Genomic DNA, 26282 nt, shown 5'->3' on the forward strand with positions numbered 1-26282 from the left:
GTTATTGTTGTTGGAGTTGGTGGAGTGGCTAGCTGGTTGCTAGTAAGTCGCGTGTGCAATTTTTTTTACGTGAGTAATATGTATGTTGTCCAGTATTTAAAGGACTACATAGTAGACGTTGTGTATGAACGCCAGACAATTTTGAATGGGTTTTGTCACAGTCGGTTGGACTTTGCAAATCTATTCTGTTTTGCCAGTTAGCTAACGTTAGCTAACGTAACTTCCGATTTTTGCTTTCGCGGGTCAGTACAACAACAGACATATGACAGCTTGCTAAAGTTGCATGCAGATGTTTGGCAAGTGTCACACTTTCTCAAGATGCTGCATTCAAACGTGTATGTGATGCATTTAAGTTTGCAGTGTGCCTATGCTTTCATTTAGCTATCGAGCTAGAGCAGGGGTGTATTCACTAGGAACGAAACGGAGAGGGACCTAGCTGGATGTGTCCAATATAACATATTGATTTCGCTGTAGAAAGTTGTCCGATGCAAAACGTTTTGGACTAATGATTACACCCCAGATATAGTAGCGCTGTTTTGTTTGCGCATGGTCACTGTGCACTTTAATCTATTGTGCATGACAGTGCCAGGCTGCCTGCATCATGTCACTGCTTAGCCTTGTGGATGAAGCCATCAAGTTGTGCAAAGTAGAGGAGACCAAGATAAACGAGAACATCCTTCAATACAGGGAGATACTGCGTTCTTTGTAAGTACAGTAAAACCTCCACGTTCATTGCTGTATGTTAAGCTAGCTGTTAAGTCTAGAGTTGTTCTATATGAGTAGGTAACTCATAGGCCTATGCTATAACATGCTTGCCGTCTGATCATTCACCAGGAGACCACAGCAGGAAGACTGCAAGGAAATAGAACTGACAAATGATGTTCAAAATGGTATTATGATGATCCACAATCTGTTATTTTCTCTGAAAGCCCAGTGTACTAGTAGTAACTGGAAATGGCCATGTTTTTAATATCTACGTTGTCAGCATATTTTTCTCTTTCTCTGTTTAGACCCAGATGTCCAACTGGAGGAGAGACGGGAGATGGAACTGCTGAATCGATTGCTGGAGAAGGCCCTCAGAGTTCGCGTTGGCACAGCACCCCAAGAAGACCCTCAGAACTGTACAGGACCAAAGAAAGAACCAGTGGACACTACACAGGGCAAGGGAAGGGCTCTGACCCCAGGTGGCACCAAAGGGAATAAAAATGGCATTAAAACTACCTCCAAACCCATCACGATGGACAAAAAAGAGTCCAAAAAGTATTCTGCGTCCCATCTCTACAGGGGTGGAAGGGGGAGGATGGGTCATCCGGTAGGTCATTCAGGACAAGGCAGGGCAAGCATGATCAGAAGCTCTGTCCAGATCCAGAAACGATCTGTTGTGTCATCAAAGGGGTTTCCTCCCCAGTCCTCTGGGATGGCAGTGAAGCAGGCTGGTCCTCCAGGTCCTGTGTCACATGATCAGGGTCAATCACCACAGGCCTCATCAGCACATCATCAGGTTGAGGTGTCACACAGGTGGTTGTCAGCTGCAGCCACTTCCTTCCAGCCCCCTAACGGGGACACGGTGTCTGTTTCACACATGGAGTGGATGCCAAAAGCACATGTAATTTCACCTCCACAGAATGGGTAGGCTGCAAGACAACACTAGACCACTGCTTAGTGAACAAAGTATGGGACAGTGTCAAATTCCTATTCCAGAAGCAACATAGCCAATTAAAATGGAACGTCAAAGTACCGTACTGATATCGTTAAGAAGTTGGCTAGAAGCAACTCAAAATTTGTGATATAATATGACTATTCTGTTGTGACAATAAGTAGTTTGAGTGTGGTTTAATGACACTGTACATGTTTGATTGTATTTTTGTGGCAGGGCTCCCACACAGTTAACTAAGTGGATCAGTCTAAGGACCAAACAAAGCAGGTCAGCCAGTGAATCATATATTTTGTGGAGGAAATGTCTGACCTATATCATCCTCCATGTAACATTTCCCATCCAGTGTTCCGTAATGCATACAGAATTTTCTGTAATGTATTATGTGTTGAAGGGTACATTCCTTGTGCACCGCAGTGTGTCCAGGTGCTATGATTCTGTCAGGAACAGCTAGCTAGGTATCCAAAACAAACATCCAAAAAGTGATTGTTTTTTTTTCTTCTACATGTCTTTTGCCTTACTCATTGATGTTGAGCTGTGTTTGTTTGGGGAACAAGAAGTAGGCTATACATGTATACCACAGGAGGTTGGTGGCACCTTAATTGGGGAGGACGGGCTTGTAGTAATGGCAGGAGCGGAATTAGTGGAATGGTATCAAATACATCAAACACATGGTTTGATTCCATTCACTCCGTTCTAGCCATTATTATGAGCTGTCCTCCCCTCTGCAGCCTCCACTGATGTATACTGCTGTATTGGTGGCTGAGACATTCATTTGACCCTTTCAGTTTTTTTTCTACCCTCAGGTTATGGGACAAAGTCCTGGCTCTACAATCCAAACCTGTGGCGGAGAGGAGTCACTTCACGGAGAGAGTGAAAGCCACTGTATCCTTCCTCAGATGAACTGAACATTTTACACCAACATATAGCTAAACCTGATTTAATGCACCCCCATGCTTACGTCTAGGCATTAATGAGTAGTTAAATAGTGTTTTAATAGTATATCTTATTTGTGACATGGGACCTGCAGAGCTATCAATTGTTCATTTCAACTAGTATAAACTCGTTACTAATTCTCTCACTCCCACTCGTTCACACAGCCTACGAGAGAGAAATTAGCACGGCATCAAATTCAGTGTCTACCAGCGTTTCTCAAAATAACACACCAGATTTTAGAATTCACACACAGAAAATGAAATGTGTGTGCATACGCATGTGTGTGTGTCTTCTAATATTATCACAGAGTCTTGTCTGCTTGTTCTCCTTGACCCGTCCCCTTATGGGTGAGTTCCCCAGAGAGTGGCCAACCAGTGGCAGCCCGGCCGACACCGGGGCTCAGGTGGACAGACTGACACAGCTTTGCACGGATCTGAGTCATTGCTACCAGAGCGAGCGACTTCTGTTGCTGACTGGCCAGACCTTCAGAACCTCTGGCACTGAGCCAGGTACCAGCCCAGCCAGAGGAGATGCAGAAGGGGGGATGGAAGGAGGGATAAGTAAGAAATAGGAAATTACAGAAGTGGAGGGATGGAGAACTGGTAGGAGATGACAGAAGTATGGGTGATGAGAAAACAAGAGTCTGGAAAGAAAAGCAATAGGGGGTGGAGAAGGGGTCCATTTATCCAAGAACTAAGGATTTAGTTAGCTTAGAAATAAGAACGTTCAGTGTTATTTTTCAGCTCATCACCCCTTAGTCCTCTGACCTCATTAACTGCTGATCTTATTAATTCTGCTGAAGCCATTAGCAATCATTTGACAGAGCTGTTTTTATGCTACAGATAACAATTACAGTAACTTCTGAGTAATGTAAATCAATTAGGTACGGAAAAACCTTTTCATTTTTTATAGCACCATTACCAATACATTTGAGATTGATTTGCATTGCGCTTTATCACTGCATTTGTTTAATTTCATGTCCAAATACTGAAAGGAGTAATTCTTTGTCAATGTGTAATAATGTAGTATTAATAATGCTTAGCTCATGTCTGTTATACATACCTTGCATTCGGAAAGTATTCAGACCTCTTGACTTTTCCACATTTTGTTACGTTACAGCCTTATTCTAAAATGGATTAAATAGTTCCCCCCCCTCATTAATCTATACACAATACCCTATAATGACAAAGCAAAAACAGGTTTTTAGAATGTTTTAGCAAATTTATAAATAATATGAAATATAACAATTACATAAGCGTTCACACTCTTTACTCAGTACTTTCTTGAAGCACCTTTGGCAGTGATTACAGCCTCGAGTCTTGTGTATGACGCTACAAGCTTGGCACACCTGTATTTGGGGAGTTTCCCATTCTTCTCTGAAGATCCTCTCAAGTACTGTCAGGTTGGATGGGGAACGTCGCTGCACAGCTATTTTCAGGTCTTTCCAGAGATGTTCGATTGGGTTAATTGTTTCTCATGGTCTGAGTCTTTTAGGTGCCTTTTGGCAAACCCCTAGCGGGCTGTCATGTGCCTTTTACTGAAGAGTGGCTTCAGTCTGGCCACTACCATAAAGGCCTGAATGGTGGAGTGCTGCAGAGATGGTTGTCCTTCTGGAAGGTTCTCCCATCTCCACAGAGGAACTCTGGAGCTCTGTCAGAGTGACCATCGGGTTCTTGGTCACCTCCCTGACCAAGGCCCTTCTCCCCCGATTGCTCAGTTTGGCCGAGCGGCCAGCTCTAGGAAGAGTCTTGGTGGTTCCAAACTTCTTCCATTTAAGAATGATGGAGGCCACTGTGTTCTTGGGGACCTTCAATGCTGCAGAAATGTGTTGATACTCTTCCCCAGATCTGTGCCTCGACACAATCCTGTCTCGGAACTCTACGGATAATTCCTTCAACCTCATGGCTTGGTTTTTGCTCTGACATGCACTGTCAACTGTGAGACCTTATATAGACAGGTGTGTGCCTTTCCAAATCATGTCCTATCAATTTAATTTAAACTATCAAAATAAAGAAAGTCGCACACTCCATGTGTAATCTCCCAGCAATTTAATGGGTATTTACCAACGTTTCGTCATCACTGTGCCTTCCACCCTGAGGAAGGCACAGTGATGCCGAAACGTTGGCAAATACCCATTAAATTGCTGGGCGATTACACATGGAGTGTGCGACTTAATATATTTTGATAGTTTGTAGTTTATTCGCCGTTAGTCAGCACCTCCACACAAACTATTATTCTGGGTGTATGCCAGCTTATGTTTTTTATCAATCAATTGAATTTACCACAGGTGGACTCCAATAAAGTTGTAGAAACATCTCAAGGATGATCAATGGAAACAGGATGCACCTGAATTCAATTTAGAGTCTGATAGCAAAGGGTCTGAATTCTTATGTAAAGGTTATGTAAAGATAATTTTCCAAACATGTCTGAAAACAGTTTTTCACTTTGTCATTATGGGGTATTGTGTGTAGATTGATGAGGAAAAAATGTATTTAATCAATTTTAGAATAAGGCTCTAACTTAACAAAATGTGGAAAAAGTTAAGGGGTCTGAATACTTTCCGAATGCACTGTACATTTATATTTATTCGTTATTTTTTCCGTGTTATTATGTGAAGAAACATGCCAGAAGAGGGAATATGAGTCCTTGCTGATGCTGGAAGGCCTGGAGAAGATGGTGGCAGATCTCCAGAAACATGCTGGACAGCTGAGAAAAGGTACTAAATCTTGCTTCACTCTATACACACACACACACACACACATCTCCACTCTCAATGTTTTTCACTGGGACAGTGTAGAGTATAATCAAATGTCGAGAATTAGTTCACATTTTAACAATCTGTCTTGGAAAGTAGGCATATTACCCTCCAATACCCCCTTTACTGACTTTTCCAGGGACTTCACTTGTGGTGAAATTGTGACCCTTTGCAATTGATTCACGCAGCAGAATGAGCCTATATAGCATCTCACAGTATAATGCAACATATTCTCCACGACCTTGAACCAATACAATTATAAGCTGAGCTCTCTTTCCCCTCTCACCAATCTCACTGTGACAGTGTGGTGCTGATGGGGGGAACTTTTATTTAGAATTGACAGTTTTTAGTGCTCCCAAAGTCTCCAAGGTGACTGACTAGGGGCCAGATTGTGACAGAATGTTCCAGAACACACACACACTATCCAGAGTCAAAGCCATAGTCCCCACTTAAAATTGAGAGCCTCGACTGGCTGCCTTGCTGGCCCCAGCCTACTCTGACACTCACAAAGAAATATCAAATTTACCTGTAAACTCTTTATAGCAAAGTACATCCTCCTGAATATTCATGACAAACAGATGTGTAGAATTATACAACGGTACATTGTGTAATTAAGCAACAGACACAAATGTACATTTGATAAGAGTCATAATTCCATAATATGTGTGACTAGACCATTGTATTACTATGTGGTAATGTGGGACAAGTTAAGAGGGAGAAATGTATTGTTGAGAAAACAGAGGCTGGTAGACTACACATGACCTGACAACAGGAGGGCCCTTCCAAGGCCTCTCTTATCTGGGGAGGAGAGGAACGGCGAGAAACTGCCAAGGCTGGTAGAAAAGTGATAAACGTGTGTGTGTGTGTGCGTGCGTGCGTGCGTGCGTGCGTGCGTGCGTGCGTGCGTGCGTAGAGGGGGTTATAAAGACTGTTCAAATTCTGGTTGACTTTAGACGTTCTCTGAATAAACTACGAACCTTTCGCAGAATCTGAGACTTTGCCTAATTATTATTAAACCCAGGGTCTTACAAACCTCGGGGAATTAGTCAAAGCTTAAATGATTATTAGTTATCATTGGGATTGAAAATTCTCGTGACAACATTGCGCCAGGTTTCTGTCTGTAGGTAATTTACTGCTTGTTTATACAGAGTTATCTTCTCAGTTTCACACTCCTTAACACACAGATACTAATGCAACATGGAACACTGGGTACTCTTCACAATTTCTGAAGTCCGGTGTTCATCTGCATGTGGGAGAGAAACTGGAGGGAGGGTTCACCTGGTCCTGGCAGACAGGCCAGCATTTCACAGACACTAATCATTCAATGGAATGCAGGCTGTATGTTTTATCACCAAGACATTTTAAATCAATTTCCAGCGTTAAGCCCCAGAGGCCCAACTCAATCACACAAACACAGATGAGAGAGTACTAATCAAAGCTATTCGATGCATAAACACTATTAAAACATAATCTTGTCATTTTCTACCATAGATTACAGCTATAAGTCTTTCTGGGAAAGTCTCTAAGGGCTTTCCACATCTGGATTGTGCAACATTTTCCCATTTTATTTTTTCAAAATTCTTCTAGCTCTGTGAAATTGGTTGTTGATCATTGCTAAATAACCATTTCAGGTCTTGTCAAGTAGATTTAAGTCAAAATTAACTCGGCCCTCAAGAACATTTACTGTCTTCTTGGTAAGCAACTCCAGATTTGGCCTTGTATTTTAGGTTATTGTCCTGCTGAAATGTGAATTCATCTCTGTGTCTGATGGAAAGCAGACTGAACCAGGTTTCCCTCTAGGATTTTGCCTGTGCTTAGCTCCATTCCATTTATTTTTTATCCTGAAAAACTCCCCAGTCCTTAAAAATTAAAAGCATAACCATGACATGATGAAGCCACCACTATGCTTGAAAATATGAGAGTGGTACTGAGTAATATGTTTGGGGCAAATACAATACTTTGTATTCAGGACAAAAAAGTGAATTGCTTTGCCACATTCTTTTCAGTATTACTTTAGTGCCTTGTTGCAAACAGAATGCATGTTTTGGAATATTTTTATTAGGCACAGGCTTTCTTATTTTCGCTGTCAATTATCTTAGTATTGTGGACTAACTACATTTTATTGTTGATCCATCCTCAGTTTTCTCCTATCAAAGCCATTAAACTCTGTAACTGTTTTAAAGTCACCATTTGCCTCATGGTGAAATCCCTGAGCAGTTTCTTTCTTCTCCAGCAATCATGTTAAACACTATTATTGCACACAGAGTGAGTCCATGCAACATATTATGTGGCTTGTTAAGCAAATGTTTACTCCAGAACATATTTAGGCTTGCCATAACAAAGGGTTTGAATACTTATTGACTCAAAAGACATTTCAGATTTTTTTAAATTAATTTGTAAACATTTTTACATTTTTACATTATGGGGTATTGTGTATATAGGCCAGTGACAAATCTACATTTCATCCATTTTAAATGCAGGCTGTAACACAACAAAATGTGGAAGAAGTCAAGGGGTGTGAATACTTTCTGTAGAACAATTATACAGTTCCTATCTTATCTCTAATCTACATTCTGGTATTCATTCTGAAGGAACTGTATCATTCTTATAATTGATCTCTAATCTATATTCTGGTAGTCTGATTATTATGCAGCATTTTATTTTGGGACAATTCAATTCAGTGTAAATGTCCAACAATAGAAATGTACAGTGACGCTTTTGTTGCAGCATTGTCATGAGTCAACTGACAACAGTATGATGAGCAGATTAATTCTCAGGTCACGATCCCCCAATGGAGAAATGTGCTCCCTGAGAGTCCATCTTCACGCGGACACACACTAACGAGCTAATTGAACCCCTCACTGTCTTGACTTATGGATAATGAAAATAGAAAACGTCAGAGTAACACCGGATTTATTCTTGTTTCCTTGGGCTCCTTTTGAGATCTTTGTGTGTGTGTGACGGTGAGGCTCCTTCTCAGGTCCCCCTGTGTGTGTGGCTCCTTCTCAGGTCCCCCTGTGTGAATGTGACGGTGAGGCTCCTTCTCAGGTCCCCCTGTGTGAATGTGACGGTGATGCTCCTTCTCAGGTCCCCCTGTGTGAATGTGACGGTGAGGCTCCTTCTCAGGTCCCCCTGTGTGAATGTGACGGTGAGGCTCCTTCTCAGGTCCCCCTGTGTGAATGTGACGGTGAGGCTCCTTCTCAGGTCCCCCTGTGTGAATGTGACGGTGAGGCTCCTTCTCAGGTCCCCCTGTGTGAATGTGACGGTGAGGTTTTAAAGTCGTTAGTCAGTCCATCCTTGACGGCGCGCAATGCTTGGCTTGTCCCTGCTATTTAAAGCTGAGGGAGCAGCAAGCACACAGGAGGCGCAAACGTTTTCGGCTTCGGTTGCTCACGCTCCTCTCACTCTAAAAATAATCACAATTTTTCCGACCAGAGCGGGAGGCATGGGATCGATGGAGGAGGCTGAAGGGGGAAGGAGCAAGCGCGTTCTGCCCCATCAGGAGTAAGGGCGAGTGGGGTGACCTGAGTGGGGTGACCCCCTTGCCCCCCACCCTGACCTACACCAGCCAGGCAGAGCTCCAGGAGGTGGAAAGGCTGAGGTTGCGAGTAGAGCTGCTACAGCAGGAGGTGCACCTGCATCAGGTAAGAGGCACATCTGACTCATTTACACACACACACGCACACACACCTGCATCAGGTAAGAGGCACATCTGACTCATTTACACACACACACGCACACACACCTGCATCAGGTAAGAGGCACATCTCACACACACACACACACACACACCTGTATCAGGTAAGAGGCACATCTCACACACACACTCCTGTATCAGGTAAGAGGCACATCTGTCTCATACACACACACACACACACACCTGTATCAGGTAAGAGGCACATCTGTCTCATACACACACACACACACACACACACACACACACACACACACACACCTGTATCAGGTAAGAGGCACATCTGTCTCATACACACACACACACACACACACACACACACACACACACACACACACACACACACACACACGCACACCTGTATCAGGTAAGAGGCACATCTGTCTCATATACACACACACACACCTGTATCAGGTAAGAGGCACATCTGTCTCATACACACACACACCTGTATCAGGTAGCTAATAACACACCCTTTGCATATTTCTACCAAGAGCCATGCCATTACACACCTGTGCCATGTTAAAAGGAAAAAGTTGATTTCTCCACAAAGGTCATTATCGAGACTGTGATTTTGCATCTGTGTGTATGTATGCATTAGTCACTTTTTTGGTGTGTGTTCTGTTTCTCTGACAGGCTCTCTCTGACACCATGGTCATGCCCTCCGCTCCTGGACTTCCCAACCCCGCCGCGCTCCGTGACATTTACTCCCTGCTTGGAGAGGGAGGCGTGATGTTTCCTACTCTGGTTCTGGACACAGAACCTGACTAAAGGAACAGGTCAAATGAACTGAACAGGCCTAATCACCTGGGTCATGTTTATTAGGGCACACAATGCAGCAGAAAACAAAAAGGAAAGTTTCTAATTGGCCAAGTCCAGGTAGCCCCTCCTGTTTCATTCGGTGTTCTTCCATTTGGTGCCTAATGAACACGACCAACAAAGACTATTGAAGAATAGACCAATGAATGGAATGTTTAATAGTGATATGTTTAATGGTGATAATAGGTCTCTGAAACCTCTCCTTTTAATAAAACAGAATGAGTCCTTCAAAGAATTACCCCCAAACACTCACACACACAATCTCTCTCCCTCTCACACACACACTCTCCCTCGCATACACAAACATTTTTATAGTCAAAGTTGTATAGTCAAAGTTCCTTTCTTTTATACAGGACACTGAGAACAGAGGAAGAAGAATGGAGAATCTTCTGAAAAGAGGGATTTTTGTGTGTTGGGAATGTCAATCTGTGTATTTGGAGGGATTGAGCATTTTGGTTTTACATGGTTCCTTTTTGTATATTGTAAGACTCTTATAATTAGATTATATTATTGAAATGGATGGATATTGAAAAAGTTACTTTGCATTTTTCATTCGGTAGTCTACATCTACAAATGTGTAATCATTTTAGTTGAAAAATGTAAGTAAAAATGTTGTAGGTCAACTAAGTTGGGGTCACTGACAGATGCTGTGATTTTATATTTGTCAGCAGGTGGCGCTATACCCATGACGCGCCTTTCAAATCAAAAAGAGCCTACGTGCAGTACATTAGTACTTGTTATACAGACTACATACAGTACATTAGTGCTTGTTATACAGACTACATACAGTACATTAGTACTTGTTGTACAGACTACATACAGTACATTAGTACTTGTTGTACAGACTACATACAGTACATTAGTACTTGTTATACAGACTACATACAGTACATTAGTACTTGTTATACAGACTACATACAGTACATTAGTACTTGTTATACAGACTACATACAGTACATTAGTACTTGTAGTACAGACTTCATACAGTACATTAGTACTTGTTATACAGACTACATACAGTACATTAGTACTTGTTATACAGACTTCATACAGTACATTAGTACTTGTTATACAGACTACATACAGTACATTAGTACTTGTTATACAGACTACATACAGTACATTAGTACTTGTTATACAGACTACAATCAATACATTAGTACTTCTTATACAGACTACATATAGTACATTAGTACTTGTTATACAGACTACATACAGTACATTAGTACTTGTTATACAGACTACATACAGTACATTAGTGCTTGTTATACCAACTACATACAGTACATTAGTACTTGTTATACAGACTACATACAGTTGATTAGTACTTGTTATACAAACTACATACAGTACATTAGTACTTGTTATACAAACTACATACAGTACATTAGTACTTGTTATACAGACTTCATACAGTACATTAGTACTTGTTATACAGACTTCATACAGTACATTAGTACTTGTTATACAGACTACATACAGTACATTAGTACTTGTTATACAGACTACATACAGTACATTAGTACTTGTTATACAGACTTCATACAGTACATTAGTACTTGTTATACAGACTTCATACAGTACATTAGTACTTGTTATACAGACTACATTCCCTCTTATCTAATGCATGTTAAGTTTTAATTTTAAATATCAAGTACACCATTTTTTCCCCCCGAAATAAATACTGTGGTTAATACAACGGGAAGCACTGTGGTTAATACAACGGGAAGCACTGTGGTTAATACAACGGGAAGCACTGTGGCTAATACAACGGGAAGCACTGTGGCTAATACAACGGGAAGCACTGTGGTTAATACAACGGGAAGCACTGTGGCTAATACAACGGGAAGCACTGTGGTTAATACAACGGGAAGCACTGTGGTTAATACAACGGGAAGCACCGTGGTTAATACAACGGGAAGCACCGTGGTTAATACAACGGGAAGCACTGTGGTTAATACAACGGGAAGCACCGTGGTTAATACAACGGGAAGCACTGTGGTTAATACAACGGGAAGCACCGTGGTTAATACAACGGGAAGCACTGTGGTTAATACAACGGGAAGCACTGTGGTTCATACAACGGGAAGCACTGGTCTCTTTGTGCAGAGTTTGCTCTTATAAGGCAGCAAATAAGGAGGCACGTGACTCATTTGGGAAAGAAGGCCTAAACTAACTCTGTCCTTCTGGTCTGTGGGGTGGTGTGGAAGGAGAACAATGTAGGAGATTCACTATTATCCATCCTGGCCCTGGGCTGCATTCAAAACACGCCAGGGGTACTGTGAATAGGACAAAGCAAGCAAAAATCCAGTGGGGAAAAACTTGGCAAAACAGTTTAATGACGGTTGGGGAGGGCTGAAGAGGTAGATCAACAGCATGAGCCTCACCTGCCCGGCCAACACGCCACCGGTCGACAGGTGGAGTAGGTACGAACCAGTGGAGGCTGCTGAGGGGAGGACGGCTCATAATAATGACTGGAACGGCGCAAATGGAATGGCACCATGGAAACCATGTGTTTGATGTATTTCATTCCATTCCACCTAATCCGCTCCAGCCATTACTATGAGCCTGTCCTCCCAAATTATGGTGCCACTATCCTCCTGTGACACGCACCAAGTGCCAGTCCCAATTCACTCCCTACCTCTTCCCCTTGGCCCTAACCTAATCCTTTGATGTTTGCAGATGTTTAAAGTGTAAGCAATATGGTGGCTGCACCACCGCTTCTCTTCCTATCGAGACCCTTCAGATCGGCCAACATTGAAGGGTAAGGCCTACGGGACCAGCCGTCTGTGTTCATCTCCACAAACTTGATCTGTGTCTTTGACTGGCCAGAATCCAGGCCTAATCTAAGAGGAATAGCCTCTGTCTGCTGTTTCTTACATTTTGACTGACATTCCCATCCTGTCTGCTTCTGGCTCAGATTTCTACATCATGTATGGGTCTGGCATGACCACATCTAATATTCTATCTATCTGATCCTAGGATCTGTTGTGATAGAATATGAAGTGATGGGTCTGTCAAACTAATTTTATTTGTCACATGCACTGAATACAACAAGTGTAGACCTTACATTGAAATGCCAACAATGTAGTTCCAAAAAGAGTTAAGAAAATATTTACCAAATAAACTAAAGTAAAGAATGATAAAAAGTAACACAATAAAATAACGAGGCTATACACAGAGGCTACCGGTACAGAGTCAGTGTACGGGGGTACAGGTTAGTCAAAGTAGTTTGTACAAGTAGGTGGGGGTGAAGTGACTATGCATAGATAATAAACAGCGAGTAGCAGCAGTGTAAAAACAAATGGAGGGGTCAATGTAAATTGTCCGGTGGCCATTTTATTAATTGTTCAGCAGTCTTATGGCTTGGAGGTAGAAGCTGAGCCTTTTGGTCCTAGACGACGCTCCGGTACTGCTTGTTGTGCGGTAGCAGAGAAAACAGTTTTTGACTTGGGTGACTGGAGTCTCTGACAATTTTTTGGGATTTCCTCTGATGCGATATGAGAGATTATGAGGGTGGGTGTGAGAGGTAGCGGGGGCCTAGAGAGGATAAAAAAGGGCCAATTCAATGCGTGCCCAGTCTACCCACAGTCAAATGACGTGAGGATGGCACAAGCTGGTCCAGACTGGGCGACAGGTGGCGCCGGGTTTACACAGCGGGTCGTGGGTGAGTATGCTCTGCTGCACCAGACCTCACACACACACACACACACCTCCAGGGTGACTGAGTCACCAGGGGAACAGGTTCCATGGAAAGCTACTCAGATGGATGTCAGCTGGGGTGAGCAGGTTTCTCATCAGAAACAGACAAAGAGACATAATAGCATGCAGCAGGATAGTAGTCATGGTGACACAAGGGTGGTGTTCAGTAGGCACAAAATGGAAGAAAATAGGGATCTTCTGTTTTCCATTAGATAGCACAGCCACAAAGTCAAAATTGGCTAACACAAATTTGCTTTTTGGTCTTAACATAAGGCTAGAGTTAGGAATGTGGTTAGGGTTAGGTTTAAAATCCGATTTTAATTCGAGAAATTGTACAAATAGGCTGGGTTTATGACTTTGTGGCTGTGGTAGTTAGTGACGACTGGCTCTTCCTTACCAACAGCTCTACTCTGATAAACTGGTCATTTTCCTCTGCTACAGTAGAGTGATGAGGGCACTGATCATTATTCATTTAGAAATGATTCTATCAAGTGCTAGCTCTGTCACAATCTTCTGTATCTGTCATGGTACCGGTATTCATCAGAGCTCTTTTACTACTACACACATTATCTGTGCTTTTATGGGCCCGTTTGCCATCCCTAACAGAACATATTGTTATTATTTATTTAGTCATGATGCTACCGTATATCAATCCATTATTGAATGAGAAACGCTCCCAACCATTTTCTCAAAGCATCCACTGTGATTTATAACTATGCCTTTCTTAATTGCCCCTGGGGGGATAAATACCGTTTTATTGAGACAAACTATGTGTCTGTATAATTGTGGTTGCCAGTCTTTGTGTGGGAAGGGCTGGATTCCCAGCAAAAGGAAGGATTCTGTCTTGCTAAGAGGTTGTCTCAGTTTAGGCCAGGGCGTGTGAAGAGGGGAGACAGGAAAGTACTAAGCGGCGGGCATTAATAATGTCAACATAAATTTGCAACACACAGAGGTCCCGGTGAGCTCACGCAACTCAGCCTTCCTGTGTTCCTGTTTGCCTGACACAAGTCCCGCCCAGGTGACATACTGTAGTATGTATGCTTCAGACAACTGAACAATTTTCAGCAATGTCCTAGTCTTTACGTAAAGGGCAATTCTGCAACTTTTCAACCTCATATTCATTATTTTCAGCACCATACCAGTGTCAACATGCATTTCTGTGATTTAAAAAGATAAGAGTTCTTAAAAGATGCTTCTCTGACATCACAGGGTAGGATTAAAGAAGAACAACTAGTTTCTAGGCATTAAGGGTATTTTCTTGCTCCCCACGTCACTGTGAATCTCATAGTGTTTGAAAATCACTGTTTCTTTTGATGCCATCGGGTAGAACTGTTACACTTCACTGTATATTTTTACTAGAAAACGTAGAAACTGGTATTGTGCTGGAGATAATGAAAATGAGGTTGAAAAGTGGTGGAATTAAATTGTATTTGTCACATGCGCCGAATACAACCGGTCGACTTTACCGTGAAATGCTTGCTTACGTGCTCTTAACCAACAAACACATTTAGCTTAATAAACTAAAGGAAAAATAGTAACAAAATAAATGAACGTTTAAGTTTTCTGTGTAACTGTTCTATATTCCTCTTACTCAACTGTTATCTTTCTCTCACTCCCTCTTGCTTTTCCTTTTAGTCATTTCAGCAAGGGGACAACTGAAGTTGTTTGAATTGAATTATCCTCCACTCTATTCTTTCTCCGCCTGGCCCTTTAATCTATCCATCCTCTCTGTAATTTGAATGGGGGGGGGGCAGATGTACAAAACCTATAGTGCTTTATAAACGGCCGTGTCCAAGTACACAACCACAGAAACCATGCTGTGTTACCAAGAATCCACCTCGCTTTTCATTGAGCCTTCTTTCTCCTCTCCCTCCCACTCTTCTCTGACGCCCCCGGCCCTTCTCTCCCCCCATCCATCCCCCTCCTCTCCTCCCAAATCTCCTGTATGTCTTTCTCTGTTGGTATTCAGTTACAGCAGGCAGCTAGTGTTGAGTCACGCTGTTTCATCAATTACCCCTCCAGCAATGTTTATTATTTGATTTCCTCCCTGACCACCCTGCCTGTGTGTGTCAGTTTACTCCGTCACAGAGAGCTTTTCAACGGAGGGCAGGAAGGAACATCTTAATAAAGGTTCAATCTTGTCGTGTGTGTGTGTGTGTGTGTGTGTGTGTGTGTGTGTGTGGATCTATTCCCATGTCCTCTTATTTCCTTTCAGACTATGGAGGAACATATATTCCACAACTCTCTTTGTTTATGTTGAAACCAAGGAGGTTTGGTAAATAAATCATACTAAAAGGTCTTTGACTGTCCCCTCAGTAAACCCCCTTCAGGTTGTTGTGACCAGTGGAGGCTGCTGAGTGGAGGACGGCTCAGAATAATGGCTGTAACGGGGCGAATGGAATGGCAACAGACACATGAAAACCATGTGTTTGATGTATTTGATACCATCCCACCGATTGCACTCCAGCCGCTACCACAAGTTCGTCCTCCCCAATTAAGGAGCCACCAACCTCCTGTGATTGTGACCATAGAATTAGTTGTATTTCTATGTTGTGGGTGACGCCCTCCGCCTCTCTGCTAGTCTGGTAGGATATTTTGTTAATCTGCCGCCAGACTTGAGAGAGACATGATGACAGGTAAAGAATGTAGGTGGACTTCTATTCAATGGCTGACATCAATAATCAGTTATCCCCGAGTCTATGAACTGGTTCTCATCAATGGCTGACATCAATAACTATTTATCCCCGAGTCTATGAACTGGTTCTCATCAATGGCTGACATCAATAATCAGTTATCCCCTGTCTATGAACTGGTTCTCATCAATGGCTGACATCAATAACTAGTTATCCCCGAGTCTATGAACTGGTTCTCATCAACAATTGTTTACAGACAGATTATTTCACTTATAATTCACTGTATCACAATTCCAGTGGGTCAGAACTTCACAAACACTAAGTTGACTGTGCCTTCAAACAGCTTGGAAAATTCCAGAAAATGATGCCATGGCTTTAGAAGCTTCTGATAGGCTAATTGACATCATTTGAGTCAATTGGAGGTGTACCTGTGGATGTATTTCAAGGCCTACCTTCAAACTCACTGCCTCTTTGCTTGACATCATGGGAAAATAAAAAGACCTCAGACATTTTTTTGACCTCCACAAGTGTGGTTCATCCTTGGGAGCAATTTCCAAACGCCTGAAGGTACCACATTCATCTGTACAAACAATAGTACGCAAGTATAAACCACATGGGACCATACAGCCATCATACCGCTCAGGAAGGAGACGCGTTCTGTCTCCTAGAGATGAACGTACTTTGGTGCGAAAAGTGCAAATCAATCCCAGAACAACAGCAAAGGACCTTGTGAAGATGATGGAGGAAACAGGTACAAAAGTATCTATATTCACAGTAAAACGAGTCCTATATCGACATAACCTGAAAGGCCGCTCAACAAGGAAGAAGCCACTGCTCCAAAAACGCCATAATAAAGCCAGAATACAGTTTGCAACTGCATATGGGGACAAAGATCGTACTTTTTGAAGAAATGTCCTCTGGTCTGACGAAACAAAAATGGAACTGTTTGGCCATAATGACCATCGTTATGTTTGGAGGAAAAAGGGGGAAGCTTGCAAGCCGAAGAACACCATCCCAACCGTGAAGCACGGGGGTGGCAGCATCATGTTGTGGGGGTGCTTTGCTGCAGGAGGGACTGGTGCACTTCACAAAATAGATGGCTGCATGAGGAAGGAAAATTATGTGGATATGTTGAAGCAACATCTCAAGACATCAGTCAGGAAGTGTCACGACTTCCGCCGAAGTTGGTGCCTCTCCTTGTTCGGGCGGTGTTCGGCGGTCATCGTTACCGGCTTTCTAGCTGCCACCGATCCACGTTTCTTTTTCCATTTGTTATGTCTTGATTGTTCACACCTGGTTCCCATTAGGTTATTATTTCCCTATTTAACCCTCTGGTTCTCATTATGTTTTGTGCGTGATTGTTTCATGGTTTTTGTGTTAGTCTTTTGTGTTAGGGTTGTATTCCCTGCGTGAATTTTTGGATAATTGCTTTTTCAGAGTAAAGTACGTTATTTTACTCAGTTCTGTGTCCTGCGCTTGACTCTATCCTCACCTCCACATAACTGACACTTGACAGGAAGTTATAGCTTGGTCGCAAATGGGTCTTCCAAATGGACAATGACCACAAGCATACTTCCAAAGTTGTGGCAAAATGGCCTAAGGACAATAAAGTCAAGGTATTGGAGTGGCCATCACAAAGCCCTGACCTCAATCCTATAGAACATTTGTGGGCAAAACTGAAAAAGCGTGTGCAAGCAAGGAGGCCTACAAACCTGACTCAGTTACACCAGCTCTGTCAGGAGGAATGGGGCAAAATTCACCCAACTTATTGTGGGAAGCTTGTGGAAGGCTACCCATAACATTTGACTCAAGTTAAACAATTTAAAGGCAATGCTACCAAATACTAATTGAGTGTATGTTAACTTCTGGCCCACTGGGAATGTGATGAAAGAAATAAAAGCTGAATAAATCATTCTCTCTATTATTCTGACATTTCACATTATTAAAATTAAGTGGTGATCCTAACTGACCTACGACGGGGAATTTTTACTAGGATTAAATGTCAGGAATTGTGAAAAACTGAGTTTAAATGTATGAGTTTAGGTGTATGTAAACTTCCAACTTCAACTGTACATGCATGTACACACACACACACACACACACACACACACACACACACACACAGTGCACAAATAAGCATGTTCACAATGGAGGAGACGTCTGGGACCGTGGCTCTTTGTAGACGGCTTTAAGACGAGACATTCCTGATTAGCATGACATGGTTTATTTAGTTAAAATGACACTGTCATTCCTCCTGCATATCAAGGAGTCCACACCCACACACAAAACTACTATCTGTGCTAATCATTTATTAAAATCATGCTTACAATATTCATAGTTGAATGAATATATCCCATCCCATAGAGTTCAATGTATTATTCCAGTCAGCATTCTACTCATCCTATGAGCGTGCATTCTAAATGAAACAGCATTCAAACTGGTTAGAATGTCATCCCAGTAGAGCCTAACCCACCAGTAGTCCCTAGTGAAGCATCTTTCTGTAACTGGGTTTAGGTGAGCTGGGAGAGGACTTCGTGAGGCAGAGCTGTCTGGATTGATTTCATTTGAACAGAGGCTGTAGGCTCCGGAGGCTGGTCCTGGTGGTATAGAGGGGATTAGCCTCTCTGTCATCCATACGTAGCCTTTATCCCATTTTGCCATTTGGCAGGAGGCTTTGCGTACGTGTGTGTGGAGGAGGAGGAATGGGTGCTGCGTCGTGTGTGTGGGCGGAGGAGGAGGAGGAATGGGTGCTGAGTGTGTTTGCTATTACGTGCATCTGTGTATAAATCAGAAGGATCACTCCAGATCCAAGGCGAAATTCAACATTTGTGCAAGTCCACTGGATGTCAGGAGACACTGTCAAAACCAGCCCAAGAGCCCTGCACTGGGATTGAACTCACAGTCTACAGAGCAGGAGCTCATCGCCACTTCACCATCCGTCCACAACAACATACCAAGCCCAGTCAGAGTTGTCTCTGTTTCATCCCTATCCCAAACCTTAACCCCTAATTAACCCAGCCAGAATGAATGCCTACACTTCACACTAGAGTTGTTTCTGTGTGCCTAAATTTAACAAGTTTGTCACAGAACGTTGGGAGATGAAGTCAGTTTACTCGTCAAAAATAAACGTTTGTCCAAGGACGTTGGGGCATGAAGTCCGACTGTGATATCTTGTTGGTATAAATATAGGTTTTCATATATGGACTGTATGTCTGTCTGTGAATGTGTTTCTAAATGTATCTGTGTGTGTGTATGTGTGTGTGTGTGTGTGTGTGTGGTCCCTCTGTGTTGTGGCAGGGTGCAGTGGGAATGCCGTTGTTGTATAATTAGTATGTCGAGCGTGATACAGCTGTGTCGTTGCGGCGAGGTGTGTGTGAGAGAGAGAGGTGGCAGATGCTCCAAACACTCCCCTTCCTCTCTCTACTCTGATAAAAAAACGCTATCTCTACCTCATTCTGCTTGTATCTTTTCTATAGTTGAATCCTGGCAGAATCATGCTCCCCTCCCTGCAGAAAACGTAGCAGTAGGTGTTTCTTCTATTCTCCAGGGGATTCTTTAACTCTCTACCGCATGGAGATAAAAAAGAGAATAAAGGAGAGGAAGGATGGAGAGAGATGAGACGGAGAGGGAGCAGTTAAACTGTTCTTCTCCTCTTCTCCCTTCCCCCTTCCTCTTCTCTCCTCCCGCTTCCTGTTCTCCCACCACTCCCCATTCCTCCCTGCCCCGGAATTTGACATCACATGTGCTGTGGCCAATCGGAGGCTTTGTTCCGCCCACTTTCCTCTCCCTGGCTCCACCCCCTCCGCTGGCCCCTTATATATCCCCCTACAGTCCCGGCAGCAGAGTGTACAATGTGCTGCCAGGGAGTCAGCAGCAAGCAGGGCACACGCAGCAGAGAGACGGAGAGAGAGGGAGGAAGAGACAGGGAGAGTGTGAGTAGGATTTCTGCGCGTTATGACCAAAACCTCACAATACTTCCCACTCTAGCTATTCCTCCCTTTCTTCTCTGTGCTCTGAGACAGAGAAACCTCCTCTGGTTGTCTATATTTCTTGCTCCAGGCCAGTGCTGACTACTACTGAGGAGAAGATAGCTGAGGTAGGCAGCTCCAGGAGGATCTGCTGCCTGGTCTGCATCTCCAGCCTCCACCTCCTCTCCCTCTGCGGAAGGCCGGGTTAGTCCGACAGGATGGGCTGCACCACTGGCAAACTGGCCTGCCATACTCCACCCCAGCCCCCAGGAGCCCCGGCCCCTGGACAAGACAATCAGGCCCTGAGCCAGCTGGAAGCTCAGGGGCCCAAAGTCCCGGAGGTCCTATCCAGTCTGGAGCGCCTTTCCCAGGCCACGGGCGGCATGGAGAAGTCCTGGTATCGCTGCATCTTCCCCTTTGGCATCATCTCGTTGGTGATCGGTGTGTCGGGCACGGCTGTTACTTACACATACAACGACCTGCCCCTGACCAAAGTGGTGACGGTAGTGTTGCTTATAGCCGGCCTGGTGCTGACACTGACCGCCGCCGCCTGCTGGACGGTCCACAAGAGAAAGAAGAGGAAAAAGAAAGAGAGGGCCTCAGGAGCCGGAGGAGGAGCCGGAGGAGGAGGAGGAGGAGGAGGGAGCTCCTTTACCTCAGAGCAGTGCCCTTTGTGAGGAACGCCTGGAACCTGGGATATTCTGACCACACAGGGACATGAGAGAGGAGAGAAGCCCCAGGAAGGGAGTACCGCCAGGGGGCTGGGCTAGCCACCACCACCAGCCCTCCCTAGTCTTTATGGAGCCTGGCTGCTCTTGGCTCAGCTCATAGCTTGGGAAGAGGTGTGGAGAGGAGGAGGACAAGGACTCAGGAAGAGTTGTGGAGAGGACAAGGACTCGGGGAGAGGTGTGGAGAGGAGGAGGACAAGGACTCAGGAAGAGTTGTGGAGAGGAGGAGGACAAGGACTCAGGAAGAGGTGTGGCAAGAAGGAGGGTGAGGACTCAGGAAGAGGTGTGGAGAGGACGAGGACTCCGGAATAGGTGTGGAGAGGAGGAGGACGAGGACACAGGAAGAGGTGTGGAGAGGACGAGGACACAGGAAGAGGTGTGGCGAGGATGAGGGCTAAGGGTTCACGGACAGACAGACAGGCGGAGGAAGTACCTGTGGAAGTCTGAGGAGAGAGACAGAGAGAGAGAGACAGAGAGAGAGAGACAGAGAGAGAGAGACGGATGGTTCTGGCATGCGGGTTCACCACCTCCTCTACACATGCGCTTTTACCGTCGGACAGCAGGTGTCCAGTGTCAAAACAACCTCTCAGGAGACACACACACACCCTGAGACCCCCTCACACACATTGACACACGCAGCGGGAGCCTCACACAGACACTTCATCCGCTATGCCGAGCTGCTGCCGGAGTCATTGCTGCCGTCACCGGCCGCGTCAGTCGCGGCATTCCTCCCAGCCAGGACAGGTGACAGGCCGTCCGACCGGTGAAAAGTGGGCCAGCGACGGCAACTCGACACCGGGCCGAAAGAGGAGTGCACCCGCGTCGGTGCCCCGCGTCATTCACTCGTCCTGTGACACTGCAGCAATGTGTTGGGGCTTTTGTTACGCAACGGGAGAGTGGAACCTGAGTCCGCCAGGATCTTACTGGCAGCTGGTGGTAGAGGGACGAGGAGAGGAGCAGGAGAGGGCAGGAAAATTGTGTGTTTATTTGTGTGAGTGTATTTGTGTATGTGTGTGTATATGTGTGTGTGTGTGTGTGTGTATATGTATGTGTGTGTGTGTGTATATATGTGTGTGTGTGTGTGTGTGTGTGTGTGTGTGTGTGTGTGTGTGTGTGTGTGTGTGTGTGTGTGTGTGTGTGTGCAAGAAAGACATTCTGCTGGACCGAAAGAGTATGTACAGAACCTGTGGACTTTTTCCAGTGTAAGAACACAAGAACTAATGTATGGAACAAAGAAATCCCACATCTACACTATTACAGTAGACCAGAGTGACCAGTCCCTTCAGTATTACAGTAGTAGGTCAGTCTGTGCCTTTGTGCCTTTCTGAGGCACAGAAAAGACTACTATTCTAGACTGTGGAATACAGACCAAGGAGGAGAATATTCCACATGGAGTCATAAAGGCCATAAAGGCCCAAAGGAAACAATGTCTCTCTGCCTCAGCCATTGGTAACACAGAATCCAGAGTTTTTAGGTCCAGCACTGGTGTTAATCCTGTCAGTGGAAAAGGGACATGAAGGCATTTTCCCCCATGTTTTTCTCCACGCAGCCATTCTGGGAGTGGAGAGTGGAGTGGAGTGGAGAGTGGAGTGGAGAGAGCTGAGTGAGGGACTGCACTGCACACCTGATACACTGTAGTGTGACTATGAGCATTGACCTCTGTCAGGTTCTCTGCAGTCGTACGACCTCAGCTCCTCTCTCACAGAGAGAGAAAGAGAGAGAGCAAGAGAGAGCGAGCAGGGGACAGGACGGGATAAATGAAGGACATTACTGCTGAGGGGACATTCCACCGAGAGAGACTTTGACTTGGTGACACTCCACTCTGAGGGACCCCTCCCGTCCCCTTTTCAGTGCCTTGAGCGAGTGGAGCAGAGAACTGGAGAGCTGGATCATGGAAAAAGGCTCTGACTTGTGTGTTACCCGTTTCCATCTGCTCTTCTGCTCTTTGGAGAATTTCCCCCTCTCTCTCCTCCCTCTCTCTCCTCCCTCTCTCTCCTCCTCTCTCTCCTCCTCTCCCTCTCCTTCCTCTCTTTCCTCCTCTCCCTCTCCTCTCTCTCTCTCTCTCTCCCTCTCTCTCCTCCTCTCTCTCCTCCTCTCCCTCTCCTTCCTCTCTTTCCTCCTCTCCCTCTCCTCTCTCTCTCTCCTCCATCTCTCTCTTCTCCCTCTCTCCTCCTCTCCCTCTCCTCCTCTCCCTCTCTCTCTCTCCTCCTCTCCTTCTCCTCCTCTCCCTCTCCTCCCTCTCTCTCCTCCTCTCCCTCTCCTCCCTCGACCCTGACAGACAGACAGCTATCTCAGGGGGAGACAACCCTCCCTCCCTCACATTACTATTACCATTAAAACATTTCCCACTCCCCCCTCACCATTTTTCTCATCTCTCGTGGAATAGCCCGTTGTGACTGACCACTGGAGGAGACTGGGACTACTGCAGCACGACGAACACGTAAACACACACACACACAAACACACACACACGCAAACACACACACATGCAAACACACACATTCATTTGATTGGACCATCCTCATTTTGTACTGATGAATCAGTGTTTTAAAAGGATCTGTACAGGTTTGTGTCATTAGGGAATAGAGGCATTGGACTCATCTAGCTTCTCTCGATAGATGTTCTGAGAATGAGTAGGCTAGGCTACACAGTGTTACTGAGGTAACCACTTGGGCTGATTGTCCTGATGATAGAACTAACATATTGATGATTGTCTTGATGATAGAACTAACATATTGATGATTGTCTTGATGATAGAACTAACACATTGATGGTTGTCTTGACGATAGAACTAACATATTGATGATTGTCTTGACGATAGAACTAACATATTGATGATTGTCTTGATGATAGAACTAACACATTGATGGTTGTCTTGACGATAGAACTAACATATTGATGGTTGTCTTGATGATAGAACTAACATATTGATGATTGTCTTGACGATAGAACTAACATATTGATGATTGTCTTGATGATAGAACTAACATATTGATGATTGTCTTGATGATAGAACTAACATATTGATGGTTGTCTTGACAATAGAACTAACATATTGACGGTTGTCTTGACGATAGAACTAACATTGATGATTGTCTTGATGATAGAACTAACATTGACGGTTGTCTTGACGATAGAACTAACATATTGACGGTTGTCTTGACGATAGAACTAACATATTGATGATTGTCTTGATGATAGAACTAACATTGATGATTGTCTTGATGATAGAACTAACATTGACGGTTGTCTTGACGATAGAACTAACATATTGATGGTTGTCTTGATGATAGAACTAACATATTGACGGTTGTCTTGACGATAGAACTAACATATTGATGATTGTCTTGACGATAGAACTAACATATTGATGGTTGTCTTGATGATAGAACTAACATATTGACGGTTGTCTTGACGATAGAACTAACATATTGATGATTGTCTTGATGATAGAACTAACATATTGACGGTTGTCTTGACGATAGAACTAACATATTGACGGTTATCGTCAAGACAACCGTCAATATGTTAGTTCTATCGTCAAGACAACCGTCAATATGTTAGTTCTATCGTCAAGACAACCGTCAATGTTAGTTCTATCATCAAGACAATCAACTAACATTGATGATTGTCTTGATGATAGAACTAACATTGACGGTTGTCTTGACGATAGAACTAACATATTGACGGTTGTCTTGACTACTACAGTGTATCTCTGGATGCATAGAGAGAGTTAAATGGGTGTAGATTAGAATGCACATACACGCGAACAGAGGTAGAGAAGGGAGTCTGGCCTTCAGTCTGGAGCGGTGCCTGTTTTAAACGGGCTCTCCCCGTGACAAAAGTGTCATTGATTAGCCAAGTATTGACCCAGTCCTATAGAACACCAATGGCGTCTAGCAAGGTGTTAAATGTGTCTATGCATAAAGAGAAATCAGATACATAGCCTTTCAGTGCCAAAGACTCGGTCTGCATCCCATATGGCACCCTATTCCATATTTAGTGCACTACTTTTGACCAGAACCCCGGTCATATGTAGTGCACTATATAGGGAAAAGGGTGCCAATAAAGACGCAGCCTCTCTCCACTCACAGGTCAGCCTCAGCTCTATGGTTACATGTCTAGTGTAGTAGGATAGACATGCAATGGCATGGATCAGACCTTTCTCCTGCTTTTGCCTTTGTCCTGAATATGTTGCAGTTTATTGTGTGTGAATGTACTGTAACTATGCCCTCTATTGAATGTGTTAGTCAGTACAGCTTTGTCTTATATCCTCTACTCTACTGAACCCAGCCAAACTGAGGTGAGCTCTACTGCTCTGGCCTACTGGAATTATGCTGGAAACATTTGATGAACTAACGCAGTATAGTTCAGATTGGCACGATAGTGTGAGAGAGAGAGAGAGAGAGATGGAAAAAGTACCCAATTGTCATACTTGAGTAAAAGTATAGATACCTTAATAGAAAGTTACTCAAGTAAAAGTGAAAGTCACCCAGTAAAATACTACTTGAGTAAAAGTCTTAAAGTATTTGGTTCTAAATATACTTAAGTATCAAAAGTAAAAGTATGAATCATTTCAAATTCCTTATATAAATCAAGAACAGACGGCACTATTTTCTTGTTTTTAAAATGTACGGCTAGCCAGGGGTACACATTAACACTCAGACATCATTTACAAACGATGCATATGTGTTTAGTGAGTCAGCCAGATCTGAGGCAGTAGGGATGACCAGGGATGTTCTCTTGATAAGTGCGTGAATTGGACCATTTTCCTGTCCTGCTAAGCACTCAACATGCAACGAGTACTTTTGGGTCTCAGAGAAAATGTATGTAGTAAAAAGTACATAATTTTCTTTAGGAATGTAGTGAAGTAAAAGTAAAAGTTGTCAAAAATATGAATAGTAAAGCAAAGTACAGATACCCCAAAAAACTACTTAAGTAGTACTTTAAAGTATTTTTACTTAAGTACTTTACACCACTGGTCATGCTGAACGGAATATGATTATTATTTAGAGTTAGAATGCTTTACTGGAAACGGCACTGAAAATGTCTCTAAACTCTGGCTGCTCTGGCGCAGGATAAAGGCAGTGGTCCGGGCGTTAAGCCACAGAATAGGAATGCTGCCTTCTTGTCCTTTTTGTTACTGGACAGAATAACAAGTGGCTTTACTAGCTTGGTGGCGTTTCTTATTGAAAACAGTTTCTGGCTTTACTGGCTGAAGTAGCTGGGTTCTCCAGTACTCTCACTGGGCACAGACGTCAATTTAACGTCTATTCAACGTAATTTCATTGAAATGACATGCAAACAGCATTGATACAACCCGTGTGGCCACAGTGGGATGTGTATACTATTCTATGTGCTTTACAGCCAGCTCTACTGACTTGCGTCGTCAT

At 43.8% G+C, this 26282-nt stretch overlaps 2 protein-coding genes across 2 annotated transcripts; both read left to right on the forward strand.

Annotated features, from left to right (window-relative positions):
• The first annotated feature begins 17 nt into the window (after nt 1-17).
• On the forward strand, nt 18-10485 carry LOC115171781 (tubulin epsilon and delta complex protein 2). Its single transcript, XM_029728916.1, has 10 exons — nt 18-42; nt 584-705; nt 835-890; nt 1011-1629; nt 1874-1924; nt 2461-2539; nt 2943-3150; nt 5208-5306; nt 8781-8989; nt 9676-10485. Exons 2-10 carry the CDS (start codon nt 602-604, stop codon nt 9808-9810), a joined length of 1560 nt encoding a protein of 519 aa, XP_029584776.1. The 5' UTR covers nt 18-42; nt 584-601; the 3' UTR covers nt 9811-10485.
• Nucleotides 10486-20379: 9894 nt separating this feature from the next.
• LOC115170506 (transmembrane protein 100) lies at nt 20380-20838 on the forward strand. Its single transcript, XM_029726720.1, has one exon. It carries the CDS (start codon nt 20380-20382, stop codon nt 20836-20838), a length of 459 nt encoding a protein of 152 aa, XP_029582580.1.
• The last annotated feature ends 5444 nt before the right edge of the window (nt 20839-26282 follow it).

Source organism: Salmo trutta, chromosome 32 (assembly GCF_901001165.1).
Source record: "Salmo trutta chromosome 32, fSalTru1.1, whole genome shotgun sequence".
NCBI lineage: Eukaryota > Metazoa > Chordata > Actinopteri > Salmoniformes > Salmonidae > Salmo > Salmo trutta.

Bases quoted from the DNA above. Each gene is read 5' to 3' on its own strand.
- LOC115171781 (XM_029728916.1), top strand. From the start codon at position 602: ATGTCACTGCTTAGCCTTGTGGATGAAGCCATCAAGTTGTGCAAAGTA. The intron at 2,540-2,942 runs GTATCCTTCCTC...CTTATGGGTGAG, and splicing joins CGGAGAGAGTGAAAGCCACT to TTCCCCAGAGAGTGGCCAAC. The intron at 8,990-9,675 runs GTAAGAGGCACA...TTTCTCTGACAG, and splicing joins AGGAGGTGCACCTGCATCAG to GCTCTCTCTGACACCATGGT.
- LOC115170506 (XM_029726720.1), top strand. From the start codon at position 20,380: ATGGGCTGCACCACTGGCAAACTGGCCTGCCATACTCCACCCCAGCCC.